The sequence below is a fragment of the Capsicum annuum genome, chromosome 9 (assembly GCF_002878395.1).
Source record: "Capsicum annuum cultivar UCD-10X-F1 chromosome 9, UCD10Xv1.1, whole genome shotgun sequence".
Taxonomy (NCBI): domain Eukaryota; kingdom Viridiplantae; phylum Streptophyta; class Magnoliopsida; order Solanales; family Solanaceae; genus Capsicum; species Capsicum annuum.
The window spans coordinates 3,638,999-3,653,743 of NC_061119.1; the positions used below are offsets into that span (position 1 = coordinate 3,638,999).

The 14,745-nt window shown below is 38.4% G+C and overlaps 1 protein-coding gene across 4 annotated transcripts; it reads left to right on the forward strand.

Moving 5' to 3' along the window:
* Positions 1-775: 775 nt before the first annotated feature.
* Positions 776-12,252, forward strand: LOC107843150. Of its 4 annotated transcripts, XM_016687341.2 has the most exons (22): positions 776-2,141; positions 3,839-3,910; positions 4,036-4,240; positions 4,332-4,440; positions 5,149-5,241; positions 5,358-5,450; positions 5,734-5,826; positions 5,921-6,013; positions 6,096-6,177; positions 6,296-6,355; positions 6,469-6,521; positions 6,645-6,811; positions 8,036-8,249; positions 8,333-8,390; positions 8,473-8,529; positions 8,697-8,942; positions 9,482-9,546; positions 9,637-9,693; positions 9,789-9,882; positions 10,779-10,919; positions 11,016-11,158; positions 11,975-12,252. In XM_016687341.2, exons 1-21 carry the CDS (start codon positions 858-860, stop codon positions 11,142-11,144), a joined length of 3,465 nt encoding a protein of 1,154 aa, XP_016542827.2. In that variant the 5' UTR covers positions 776-857; the 3' UTR covers positions 11,145-11,158; positions 11,975-12,252. The 4 variants fall into 4 exon arrangements, with proteins under 4 accessions (XP_016542827.2, XP_016542826.2, XP_016542828.2 ...); XM_016687340.2 differs by lacking the exon at positions 11,975-12,252 and having other exon boundaries at positions 11,016-11,329; XM_016687342.2 differs by lacking the exons at positions 5,734-5,826; positions 11,975-12,252 and having other exon boundaries at positions 11,016-11,329.
* Positions 12,253-14,745: the final 2,493 nt, after the last annotated feature.

The window sequence follows — 14,745 nt, forward strand, 5'->3', positions numbered from 1 at the left end:
AATGAATAATAATTTAAATTGATTTTTAATAATTAATTTTTTATTAAATTCTGTTTTATTTAAAATAAATTGGGGCCCACTAATGCTTTTTATTTTATTAAAAAGTTTTTTGGGGCCTTTAGTGTTGAAAAAGAAAATAAAATTGTTATTAAAAAAGTTTTGGGACCCTCAATGTCACTTGACATCTTTTTATTCATAAATTAGTGAAAAAAATGTTGTTCACGCGCCTTTCACGATGGCACTACACGCACAGTGCCACATAGGCAAAAAAGGCCTAATTGAAACAAAATGTGGAGGGTTTCGGGGCCTGATAGGAACAGACCTAAGTTTGGGTGTCTAAGTGAATTTTGACAACAAGTTTGAGTGCCTATCGATGCCTTTGGCCTTCAAATTTTCACCTTTACAAAGTAATTATAAAAATCTCAACTAATTATTTATCTTCATTTAATATTTCGGGAGCTAATTATGTATCTCGACAGACCTACAATTGGAAAAAATATATCGAGAGCTAATTATGTATCTTTACAAAGAAAAAATATATCGTACTATTTATCTCGACAAACTTAAAATCTAAAAAAAATGTATTGAAAATTAACTATGTATCTTTACAAAGTCAAAAATATATTTTTATTGAATGTATTCGGAGCTAATTATGTATCTCGATATAATTATGCAAGATATTGAGATTTTTTGTAATTAAATTTTAAATTGTCGAAATTTATTTTATTTTTTTAAAAAATAAATCAAACAAAAATATTTTTTCACCTTCATTAATATGGATTTTCACAGTACACACAGTTGAAGGGTTTCAATTCTACTCAAATTCCTCACAATCCAAATATCTCACTGCAACTCCGATGACGGCGCCGGCCGGTTCTCCGGTTCACAAAAACCGAACCGGAATTAGTATCAGTATTAATGATCAACGTTGCGTCGTTAAACCGGATGAAACTAAACCGGATGAGACTAAACCGGTTCGATATAGGAATGGAGGAGGTGTCATTGTGTATAGAAGGAACAAGCGATTGAAAACCGGTTCGAGTGATGGCAAAGTTGTGATTAACGATGATACGAAGGGTATTCAAGTCAAAGAGGAGTCAACAGTGAAGCTGAATGTGGAACCAATGGAAGTGTTGTTGAATGAGAATTTGAATTTGGAAGCGTTAGACGAGAAATCGATTACTTGTATTAATAGTAATGTGAAGCCTATGCAAATGTTGTTGAACGAGCATTTGAAAGCGATAGATGAGAAATTGATTATCTGTAGTGATCCTGCATCATCTACATTGAGTATATCAAATGAGAAGAATTCGGAAGCTTTGGACGGGAAATTGATCACGAGTAGTAATGGTGCATTTTCTGTATTGAGTACTTCGAATGAAAATTTGGAAGCTGTGGACGAGAAATTGATTACCAGTAGCAATGGTGCATTATCTGTATTGAGCACTTCGAGTGAGGATTTGGAAGCGTTGGACGAGAAATTGATTACGTGTAGTGATCCTGCATCATCTATATTGAGTATTTCGAATGAGAATTTGGAAGCGTTGGACGAGAAATTGATCACCAGTAGCAATGGTGCATTATCTGTCTTGAGTACTTCGAGTGAGGATTTGGAAGCGTTGGACGAGAAATTGATTACGTGTAGTGATCCTGGATCATCTAAATTGAGTATTTCAAATGAGAGTTTGGAGGCTTTGGATGAGAAATTGATTACGTGTAGTGATCATACATTATCTGTATTGAGTACTTCGAATGAGAGTTTGGAAGCTTTGGATGAGAAATTGATTACGTGTAGTGATCGTGCATTATCTGTACTGAGTATTCCGGATGAGGTTTTGAAAGCGTTGGACGAGAAAGTGATCACACGTAGTAATGGTGGTGAATCTATATTGAGAACTGCTACAGAACAACAACCGGAGATGGAATTATCGAAGAAGATTTTGAATGAGAATTTGGGGGCGTTGGACAAGAAATTGATCACGAGTAATGGTGAATTATCAGTATTGAGTAGTCCTATAGAACAACCAGAGATGGAAATATCGAAGAAGATTTCAGTTGTAGGAAGGCCTACTACTGTTAGGGAGCTTTTGGAGACTGGTTTGCTTGAAGGATATCCAGTTTTCTATAATGGTGGCAAGAGGGTAATGCTTTTTATTTTTCTATATATTATATTCCCTTTCATATAACTTGGCTCCTGACACAATCGTTAGGAAAACTTTAACACTCTGTTTGGATGGTTGGTATGTATTGTTTCGTAATGTATCGTATTGTGTTGTGTTGTCTTATATCATATTGTATTGTTTTTTTTGATAACCGTGGTGTCCGGGCCAGAGATACCTGGTACCTAATGCTGGTGGGAGGTAACAGGTATTCCGTGGATTTAGTCGAGGTGTGCGTAAGCTGGCCCGGACACCACGGTTATAAAAAAAAAGAATGTATTGTTTTAATGAATACATGTTTGGATAGATTGTATTGTTTTTGGTTGTTACATAATCTCATATATCAAAAATTGGAAGGATAAACCTACTAGAGAAGTAGGGCATGGGTTAGGGTTACTATAAAAAGGTAGGATAAAATGATAAAATAGGATTATTAAATAATAAGTATAGTTAAAATGAGAAAAAAAATATAAGGTAACAACACGATACAATAAAATTTAAGTAACAATCAAAACAAACATGTTATTTAAACTAACAATACAATACGATAGGTAACAACTATCCAAACACACTATAATTAGAGGTGTAGTTTACTAGACTAACCTTGTTAATGATGCTTACCAACTCTAAATTTGACTATTACTACTTTACGTAGTTCTTCAATACTAAGGGTAGTGTAGGAAAAAAAGTAATCAAACTATTTTGATTTGCTAAAATGGACAAGTAAATTTGGAACATTTTTGTCATAGGGGCCAGGTAAAATGAAATGGAGGGAGTGCTAGTTAACTCTGCTATACTTCTATTTGGAATGATTTGGATGTGGATAGAGTAGGCTGGTTACATATGATTTTTACAGAGGCTAAATAGTAGTTGTTACATGCACACACACAGGGAGACACATTTTCTTTCAATATTGGCAGAAGAAAGGGATGACATAAACACACGAGTGATTTCTTCCATCTATCCAAGCCTTGGTGGACAGAGTTATCCGGCCCCTTCTTCGGATGGGTGGGAGGTAGCAGGTATCCCATGGAATTAGAGGAGTGCATGTTAACTGGCCCATACACCACACATACAGCTTGTGGGTTCACGGAACCCAATAGCTTTTATTTAGACCATTATGTATTATGAAATTTACTAAATATCTATAAATATTTGATTGTGAACCCAATTAATATTGTATATTTATTTAAGTTATTGTAGGAACCCATAACATTTGAATTTTGGATCCACCTATCGCAGTTATCAAAAAAAACGGTGGTTGGATGGGGTGGAAACACCCTATGTGTAGAGATTTTTGGTGTTGCCAGTGGTGGATGATTCTTCTTGCTGGGGAAATTATGGGAGAACTATTGGAGCCAGTGTATATTATGTGATATGAATGTAGAAAATATGTATGTTGAGCGTGCTCTGTTTATAGAGTTATAGCTTGAACATGAATGAGAGTCAAACGAATTGAAAAAACAGTAAAGCAGCATCGGCATTCTACTAGACGCGTTACCTGGATTTATTATTGCAGTAAGCTACATAATTTAGCTTGCTGTGCAGTTTCTTGTGTCAAAAAGCTTATGTAGCTTTTTTGATCTGTTGTTCCTAATCTTGTTTGAACTGAAATTCAAATATAGTCATGAAATTGAGTATTTTTTCTTCTTCTGAAGGCTAAAGTTGTCTTAATTTAGGGAATTCCACTGAGGGGAACAATCAAAGATACTGGAATTCTATGTTCTTGTAATCTGTGCAAGGGTGCCAGGGTGAGTATTTGTTATTTCTATCTCTCATTTTTGCCCTTATTTGATGCTGTTAATTGTTTGGTTCTTGACATTTCCATTAACTGTCAGCATGACTTCAAGTTTTATACCAATTTTGGTTCTTTTAGGTTGTTCTTCCTGGCAAATTTGAGATCCATGCATGTAAAGCATATAAACGTGCATCAGAGTATATCTGCCTGGAAAATGGGAAGAGTCTCCTTGATGTGGTCAAAGAATGCAGGAAAGGTTCTTTGAAGAAATTAGAAGCAACAATTCGGAGCTTCATTGGCCCGCTTCCTGTGAAAGAAAATATCATATGTCAGAATTGCAATAGTGAGCTTTCTTATGTGAACTTGAATATGGTGACATGTTTTCCGCCAAGTACACTTGAATGATCTTTTTCTTAATTTTTCATGGTGGCCAGGTTCTTTTGCTGCAACTTCAGTTGGAAAAATTGACCAAATTTGTGATTCTTGCATAATCTCTTTAAGATCAGAAGCCACTCCAAATCAGTCAATAAAAGTTGAACCTGGGTATGTTTTGGTTGAAAATAAGCTTATGATTATATTTATACTTTTGGGTGCTTCACTGGACTCTAATATTCTTATACTCTTATCTGTTTCATTTTGTGTGTCTTAGTTTGACTGGGATGAAGTTTTACGAATGTAAAGAAGACCTTTGAATTTGTGGCTTTACTAAGTTGCTTTGGCTCAGACCCTGTATATGTATTAAGAAATTAACTAAATATCTACAGTGAACTTATTTATATTGTATATCAACTTAAAGATGTCTAGGAATCCATTAATTTCAAATCCATGTCCAAGCAAAAGGCTAAATCATAGAGGAAGAGTATGGTCTATCAAAATCTATTTGGCATGACTACTCTCAGTTGGCTTTAAGGATTTAATGCTTCTGATAAATTTAATCAAATTAGTGCTTGTCATGAACTTAAAACTATTTTAATTTTTCATTCTTTTGGACAAATGGCATGGTTTTGCACAATTAATTGCACTAACCAAAGGATTCTTTGTCACATCTCATGTTTCTTTATTATTGATATCTTTTTGAGAGTTGAGGTTATTATTTTCCATGTAAGCATTAGTTGATATCATTTAACGAATGGTAATGCGGCAATTTATATTACTTTTTAGTTTGTATAAATGTGTTTGCATAGCCAGAAGCTCTCAGCAGTTTCTGTTTTTGTTGTTATGACATTGCTAATCTTGTTTTTGCAAAATTAGGATGTTTAAGCCCGTTCGGAGCATAAATTCACTTGAAAGTTCAACTGCATCTGATACTTCACTAAAAAGGAGTAGAGGAAGAAAACAGAAAAAGTTGGTATCTTTTCCAAGTGATTAATTCTGCTTGATTTCGCACTCTATGAGCTTTCCTCAACATGACTACATGGTTTAGGAAACATGTAATAATTATGTTCTATTATTTCTGTAAGGGCTGTGGAAATATATTCAAGGAAAAAGTCCGCCAGAATATCATCATCACATATAATCTCAGGAAGGAAGGATCAGTTGAAGACACCAAACAGGTTTGTTAAGTTACTCAATGTTTCTCATTTGATAGTTTCACTTTTGCTTTGTCTGCAACACTTTTTGTCTTGACCCGGGGGTCTATCGGAAACAACCGCTCTATCTCACTTCTGAGATAGTGGTACGGATTGCGTATACTTACCCTCCCCAGACCCCACTTTGTGGGAATATACTGAGTGTATTGTTGTTGTTGTGTTGTTTGTCTGCAACATCAATTTTTCTCAGGAAAAATGCAATTTTTTGTCATCTTTCTCTTACACACTTTTATTTGGAACCGTCAAGGTTATCCAATACGGTTCTTTCTCCACACTCAAATGGAGATGCCACAATGTGCAATTCTTCCAGAGATAAAATGCAGAGCGAGATCTCAAAAAAGTTGGTGAATGTTTTGGCTAGTCAATTGCCTCTAATATTTTTTAATATGATGTATTACCTGTCACTTGTATGGTGTCTGTATTCTTTAATTCAGATTGTCAAAATCCATTGCGTCTTCAAATTCCTCGAAAGCTGGTTCTCTTGGTATTTCAATACACTCTAGGACCCAATGGAAAATTACAAAGAAGTTGGTACCATTCCTCTGACATTTGCTTATGCTGGATTCCATCTGTCAGAATATTTCTTATAATCAATGTCATTGCATTTAGGGATCAAAAGATGCATTGGTTGGTTTTTGAGGAAGGTGGACTGCCCGATGGTACTGAAGTAGCTTATTATTCTCGTGGAAAGGTACCGAAAATTCCCTTTTCTACCCTTTTCCTTAGTAGTTGAGACATATTATAAGTTCTAGATGCTAAATATGGTTTGTTTGTGTCATAATTGTGATTTTCTCATTTATTATTGGCAGAAATTGCTCGTTGGTTATAAGCAGGGCTCTGGCATATTTTGTTCTTGCTGCAATTCTGAGGTACAATTCTTGTAGCTTGAATAATTCTTCCAAAAAATTAGAACATTGACTCTCTGCATAGGGTTTCATAACCATAACGTAAGACATAATGATTGCTTTCATGTCATGGTTAGGTTAGTCCATCACAATTTGAAGCTCATGCAGGTTGGGCATCTCGAAAAAAACCGTCAGTGTCATTCTTTTGTTTAGCTGTCTTTCGAGGGATGTTTATCCTCTTTAGTTGTTACCTTACCTAGTTCTTCTGACACGTTCCTGTTTAGATGTTTGACATTGTCTCATGTCTCTGCAGCTATGGATGCATTTACGCTTCAAATGGAGTGTCTCTACATGAATTTGCTATGTCCCTATTGAGAGGTCGTAAGTCTTCTGTCAAAGACAGTGATGATCTGTGCATCATATGCTCAGATGGAGGAGTACTGGTGCTTTGTGATGGATGTCCAAGGGCCTTCCATAAAGGTTAGAGAGTTGCAGGACCTTAATATTTCCACCCGACACTCTCTTTTGTGCATGTGGTTTCTTTTTCTTTCCTGTTTGGTTATTAAAACCATCAGGTTCTATGTCATCATACTCTCTCCCCGAGTAGACATTGGGACACAGCCCCTGTCCTCACCCACTATCCTTACCTCAAAGGGGGTGGGTGACTAGAGAGGCATGAGTAAGATAAGCAAAAGAGATAAAGGACAGATATTAAGATATCATCATCGCTAATTGGGGGTGGGGGCAAGAGGAGGTTCGTTGCGTCAATTTACGCCAACTGTTCGCAAATTTGTGGTCTGGCATTAGAGCATCGAGTTAGACATTGGGACACAACCCCCGTCCTCGCCCCCACTACCTTCTCTAAATGGTCACATTTTCGTGAATCTTTAAGCAACATTTTAATCATTCTAAGATCACAGTTCCTCTAAAGAAAAAGCCCTTCTCAAAAAGCTGCAAGATTTGAATGAATCAGACCTCTTGAGAGCAATGGAATTTGAAAAGAAAAAAGAACAGAACACTTCATGGGCTAAGATATGAATTATATTGATTCAGGCCTCCTTTAAGTGAAAACACTTGAGCTAAGGTTCACAACAATGAGCCTTGAAGTAGTGTGAATTGATTGAAGTGGAGCATAGTTTTAGATGATAACCATTTTATGTCTGTAATAATTCCCAACAAGTTAATTTGAAACATTGATGTAACTCAGTACAAACACATGGGAAGATTGTCCTAGCGCCTTGTTGATTGACTTGAACTTGACAAAAATGTTGTACCTGATTTTTTTTTCTTTTTAGGTCTGGATGAAGTTTTTGCTCTTCGAGTTTGTCATGTGGACTGCTGCTATAAGTTCTTATTGATCCTTTAATTAAGGAAGAAACAGCCATTATGTCACAAGTGGCTGTTACTTGTTTTTTTTTTTATGGCCGTGATGAAAGAAAAAAATTAAGGCACTGGTGGTTGTCCACTTAATCCTATAGATTTGCCTATTATAACAAACAAGCTGTGTTTTTGCGCAATCGATTCCGTGTCTTTATCTAGGTAAGCAGCATGTGGTTATGGATTAGTTTTGAGAAAATTTCAAACTTGCCGCTGTTCTTTTTCCTGTTTTTTGATTTCACCACTGAGAAATTCTGGTTGCTTTGTTGGTAAGATTTCGATATTATTTTAAGTGGCATTAATGTCTCTTTTCAATTGTCTGTGCAGAGTGTGCATCATTATCAGCTGTTCCCCGTGGTAAATGGTACTGTAAGTATTGTGAAAACAAGTTTCAAAGGGAGAAGTTTGTGGAGCACAATGCAAATGCTGTCGCTGCTGGGAGAGTTGCTGGTATTGATCCCATAGAGCAAATAACTAACCGTTGCATTCGTATTGTCAAGAACCCAGAAGACGCAGAAGTTATAGCATGTGTTTTATGCAGGTAGTTGTCTGCTTTCTGAAGTTGTTCAAAGCCTAATGTCTAGCATTTTGTAGTATGATGAAGTGCATATTTTTTGTTTACAGGTGTTACGATTTTAGTAAGTCTGGATTTGGTCCACGCACGGTTATCCTTTGTGACCAGGTATTTCCTCTACATTTTTTTTTTACTGCCTTCTTTGTCCAAGTTATATGATTAAAATGCTTTAGTTTCCTTTCCAATCCAGTGTGAGAAGGAATATCATGTTGGCTGCTTGAAGAAACGCAAGATAGCAGATTTGAAGGTTTGTCCATTTGCATCTTAGGATTATTTCATGGAAGATCTCCTTTATTTGTCCATGATTCTTTTTCCTTTATTTTGTTTGATTACCCTTCTTTCCTCTTTCTTTTCCTTTTTAAAATTATGTCTTTTGGATTGTCATGTTAAAAATTTGTGCAACTTACATCACAGGAGTTGCCTAAAGGAAAATGGTTCTGCTCTGTGGATTGCAAGAGGATCTATTCTGCGTTGCAAAATTCATTGACCTCAGGAGAAGAAAAGCTGTCACAATCATGCCTGGGTGCTGTAAGAATGAAGCTAAAGCAAAAACGTATGGATTTTGTTGGTGATCTTGATGTGAGATGGAGGCTTCTAAGTGGCAAAATTACTTCTCGTGAAACCAGAGTGTTATTAGCAGAAGCTGTTTCAATCTTCCATGTAAGCATTAGCGCCGAGTTTTTGCTGTCCAAACTTTCTTGAGCTAACTTTCACTATGATAACCGTGTCCACTGTGTGATTACTTAAGACTGTCTAGTCTCCAACCTATCTAGATGGGATGGGTTTGCCGAGTAGGGTTCAGTTTTATGCTCTTACATTTTTTTAACTTCATTTTGTGACTTTTATGTGAAAAAATTCAGCTTATTTTAGATAAATGAAAATCACTGCTTCAAATAATTTGCTAATCATCAGAAACAGACTTGTCATAGTTATATTTTGTGGTAACAGTCTTTCTTGGAATTATTCCCTCCGCTTCCTTTGTAGTCTGGTTTGATTTAATATTCTCTTGATGTTATTTCAGCATATTCTCTTCTTGTATGCCCACATAGAGGTTATGATTTTGTTGTTTTGCGATATTTTGTGGTTAATTCATTTTAGATTTACTCTGCTTAAATTGGTTTTAAAACTATTTTTAGGTTCTTATCTTTTATTTTCCAATGAAAAATGAGTAGAATAGCATCACCATCTTGACTTTTCAGGATTGCTTTGATCCTATTGTTGATTTGGCAACTGGACGTGATTTCATTCCATCTATGGTCTATGGGTAAACTTTTTCGTTATTATGCTGTGTTAACTGGATTTTCGTATATCTTGCCATTGTTGTTATCTATGACATCTGTTCTTCTCCCTGCAGAAGGAATATTAGGGGCCAAGACTTTGGGGGCATGTATTGTGCTATATTGACAGTAAAGTAAGAAACACCTTGCAATTTGTTTCATTTGGAACTTCTCATTTTTAAGCGCATTTTGATTTCACAACTTATGAGGCTATTTGGTTATCGTGCAGCTCAATTGTAGTATCAGCAGGGATCCTCCGTATTTTTGGTCCGGATATGGCAGAGCTTCCTCTAGTGGCAACACGTATTGATAGCCAGGGCCAGGTAAAGCTATGTAACTTTTCAGGAAAATGGCTCCCATTTATTTTCTATCAGATGACTTTCTCTCGATTTTTGTTGCTTTACTTGTGTCACATACTCAAATTTCATGCAATACTTGATTAGGTTAGACAAGTTACATACTGAAAGGCCATAATTGCAATGTATTGCGTTGTTTATACTTGTTTTGGCTTTAAAGTTACGGAGTTGCTTATCAAAGGAAGGTTGGTCGACTGACTGGACCATTTCTTTTACAAAATTTTCCTGATTGACCATATTTGACACAAAGTACGTATATATGACGAATTTATTAGAAACTGTGGAAGAGGCACAGCTTCCTCCAAAATTTACTGTCTATTCGCAGAATTTTGACTTCTGCTGGACTATTGTGTGGCCGGCAGCACTGCAGCCTTAATGTTAAGTCTTTATTGCAGGTCTTTTTTCTTCAAGATGATCCGTATGAGGTTCTAATTTGGATAAAATACTAACATACATTTAGATCTAAACTTGACGTCCCGTAACATTCACTCTAATCCTAATTCATATTTTGCCACGACGGAGAACATTGATTGGCCGCATAATGCATCTAACGTCTTCATGCTGACAAGATGTTTGTGAATTCTGATGATGCTTTTGTGGGAAATCATGGTACTTGCTTATTACATGTTAGGTCCTGTCGAGTAACTAGAATTAGTGAAATACATCTTATGAGTGACTGCTACTTGTTTCTCGTGATTGCTTTGGACTGTTTTTTCTTGAGCCAAGGGTCTATTGGAAACAGCCTCTCTACCTCTAATGTAGGGGTGAGGTTCGTAGACTCGGGTATGTTGTTGTAACGTCTTATGAGCGATATTGTTCCTGAAATGTCCAAGTTAAGAATGTATACTATTGAATGTTTACAGGGTTACTTTCGGTTGCTCCTCTCCTGCATAGAGAAATTGCTTGCGTTTTTAAACATAAGAAGATTCGTACTCCCTGCTGCCGGTGAAGCAACATCAATATGGACAGAGAAATTCGGATTCAAAGAGATACCACCAGATCTGGTATGTCTGCATCTATTATCCGTCCTCTTTTTCTCGTCGAATACAAAGCAATTGTCCTTTTCTCTTCTTATAATACGCGACTGGTCTACGTTGCAGCTTGTCAGCTACAAAAAAACCTGCTGGCAATTGATTACCTTCAAAGGAACATCTATGCTGGATAAAATGGTTCCTAAATGTCGAATCGTTCGACACGAGGAAACTGAAACTGATGCACCAGATGAGTAGCAGTGACCCAAAGAGTAATTTTTTTTCTCATTCAACTCATTTTATAGACCGAATTCTGATAACATGTGTATATTTGAGTTTGTCTTAATCAAAAAGGATGAATTAAACTTTACCAATTTTGAATTTTAGAGGATCAAAATTTTGTAAAAATGGTTCTTATTACTTAAAAGTTAAAGTTGGTTGCATGTTTATGGGTTTGATTCATGCTTATACCTGAATCTGCACCACCTCCTAATATTAGATTAGTGTTGTCGTTACCTATTTTGTGTAAGTTTTTAATTTTTTTCTTAAAATAAATGATAATTTTTGCATCATAATATTTCATAAGTTACGTATTCGTTTCTAAAGAAGTTATGCCCTAGTAGACAATTTGATTTTGAAGGACAAAATTTAAAAACCGACTCATTTGAAAAACAAATCATGTAAACTTACTATCAAATGGTCACAACATCACACAATTTGGATCCTTTAATGGATCTTACATTTGTCCAAATTGAATGGATCTTTTTTGTGTGTGGTTTCAATTTTGTATAGTTTGAAGAATTTTTTTTTTTTTTTTTTTAAAGTTTTAAATCTCTTTAGTGGAAATATATAAACACATTTTTTGATAAATCGAACCTTTTAAGAAGCAAATTAATACCTCTATTATGGAATTAGTACATTGTCCTTGGATTAGTAATTGTAACCAACTAAAAAGACAATAATAACCACAAGAAAACTGTCCCAAAATATGTTAAATTATATGAAAACAAAAGTTAGCAAGAAGTCTGAATGTGCAAATCAACAGAAATTGTTGTTACTAACATTTTTTTTTTTTTGGGTTTCCCAAGTATCCCACAGCCGGCAGTTGTGAGACTAATCCTCCGTTCCTCTGTCAGCGCACTAAGCGATAGAGAACTGGGCACAGAGTTTGCTCCATTCACCAATGCAGGGATCAAACCCCCGAACTCTTGCTTAAGGGACATGACGCTGAACCACCATGCCAACTCTAGTGGTTGTTACTAACATTTACTGTATACCAGCCAAATATATAACAAAAAGCTGAAGCCAAAATACCAAAAAATTGATTTTCTTCTTTGGTTTTCAATGTATATGATTTTTTTGTCCACCCTGCATTGAGACGTAAATGTTAACCAGTACGACTATGGTTGTCTTTGTAACATCTGGGCAAGGGAGGGATACCAATATACTCTGTGTTTCCAAATTGTAGCTATAGAGGTAATGACCCTTTGTGAAATAGAACGGGGTGGTTTGGGTGGACAAATGGGCGAAACAGCGTGAACGGGTCATTTTTGAGCTAAATCGATGTGCTATAGCCAACGATTTTCGGAGTAGGCCTGAGGGTGAGTGTGATGTTGGCTGAAAATCGATCGGACTGCCCTAGACAGGCTGGGGAGCAGCCTAGTGTGGGCCATTTTTTAGAACAGGGCGGTTTGGATGGTCAAATCGGTGAACGAGCCTTTTTTGTGCCAAATTGGTGTGCTATAGCCCACGGGTTTTGGGGTGGGCTAGGCGGCCGAGTGTGATTTTTGCCGAAAATTGACTAGGCTGCTCCAGGTAGGATGAGAAGTGGCCTAGTGTGGGGCCATTTTTGAGAACAGGGCGATTTGGGTGGTTAAACGGGCAAAGCAGTGCAATCGGGCCATTTTTGAGCCAAATCGGTATGCTATAGCCCACGGTTTTCGTGGTGGGCCCATGGTCCTTACATGATTTTAGCTGAAAATCGATCGGGCTGCCCCAAGCAGCTGGGGAGCGGCCTAGTGTTGGCCATTTTTTAGAACGGGGCGGTTTGGGTGGTCAAACGGGTGAAACGGCGCAAATAATCCATTTTTGGGTAAAATTGGTGTGTTATAGCCCACAATTTTCGAAGTGGACTTGGGGCCGGGTGTGATTTTGGAAAAAATTGACCAGGATACCCCAGGCAGACTAGGGAGCGGCTTCATGTGGACCATTTTTGAGAACGGGGTAGTTTGGGTGGTCAAACGGTCGAACGGCACAAATGGGCTGTATTCGGGCCAAATCGGTGTATTATAGTCCACGGTATTTAGGGTGTGCCCAGGGGTCGGTCGTGATTTTGTTCGAAAATTAATCGAGCTGTCCCAGGCAGGCTTGGGAGCGACCCAGTGTGGGCCATTTTTTAGAACGGAGCGATTTGGGTGATCAAACGGGGGAAACATTGCGAACGGGCTATTTTTAGGCTAAATTGGTGTGCTATAGCCCATGGTTTTTGGGGTGAGCTCGGGGCCCAGGCGTGATTTTGGCTAAAAATTGATCAGGCTGCCCCAGGTAGGCAGGGGAACGGCTAGTGTGGGCCAATTTTGAGAACGGGGCGATTTGGGTGGTCAAACGGGCAAAAAGGCCGAACGAGCTATTTTTGAGCAAAATTGGTGTGCTATAGCCCACCATTTTCGGGATGAACCCGAGGCCAGGGCGTGGTTTTTGCCAAAAATCGATTAGGCTGCCCTAGGAAGGCTGGGGAGCGATCTAGTGTGGTCGGTTTTGGTGGGCAAATGGCCAAAATGATGCGAAAAGGCTATTTTCGAGCCAAATAGGTGTGCTATAGCCCATGGATTTTGGGGTGGGCCTGGGGGCCAGGCATGATTTTGGTCGAAAATAGATTGGGATGCGCTAGGTAGGTTGGAGAGCGGTCTAGTATGGGAAATATTTGAGAACGAGGCATTTTGGGTGGTCTAACGGGAGAAATGGCGTGAACAGGCCATTTTCGGGCCAAATCGATGTGCTATAGCCCAAAGTTTTCTAGGTGGGACCGGGGAGGGGCATGAATTTGGCCGAAAATTGATTAGGCTGCCCCAGGCAAGTTGGGGAGCATCCTAGTGTGGACCATTTTTTAGAACAAGGCAGTTTGGGTGGTCAAATGGGTAAAACAGCATGAAAGATCCATTTTCGGGCCAAATCGGTGTGTTATAGCTCATGATTTTTGGGGTGGTCCCAAGGGCCGGGCGTGAATTTGGCCGAAAATCGAATGGGCTGCCCCAGGCGGGTCGGGGAGCGGCCTAGTGTGGGACATTTGTGAGAACGGGGCGATATGGGTGGTCAAATGGGCGAAATAACGCGAACGAACTATTTTTGGGCAAAATCGTTGTGCTATAGCCCACATTTTTTGGGGTGGGCACGGGGGCCGGGGGTAATTTTAGTCCATAATCGTCAGAAATGCCCCAGGCAGGCTGGGGTGCATCCTCGTATGGGCTATTTTTGAGAACGGGGCAATTTGGGAGGTTAAACGGGTGAAACGGTGCGAATGGGCCATTTTTGGGCCAAATCATTGTGCTAAAGCCCCCGGTTTTTGGGGTAGGCCAGGGGGCCGAGTGTGATTTTTGCTGAAAATTGACGGGTTTCCCTAGGCAAGCTTGGGAGCGATCTAGTGTGGGCCATTTTTTAGGACGGGGCGGTTTGTGTGGTTAAACAGGCGAAACAGGGCGAACGGGCCATATTTGGGCAAAATCAATGTGCTATTACCCACGGTGTTTAGGGTGGCCTCAGGTTTCGAGTGTGATTTTGGCCAAAACTCTATCGGGCTGCCCCAGGTAGGCTGAGGAGCGGCCTAGTGTGGGTCATTTTTGAGAACGGGGCGGTTCGGGTG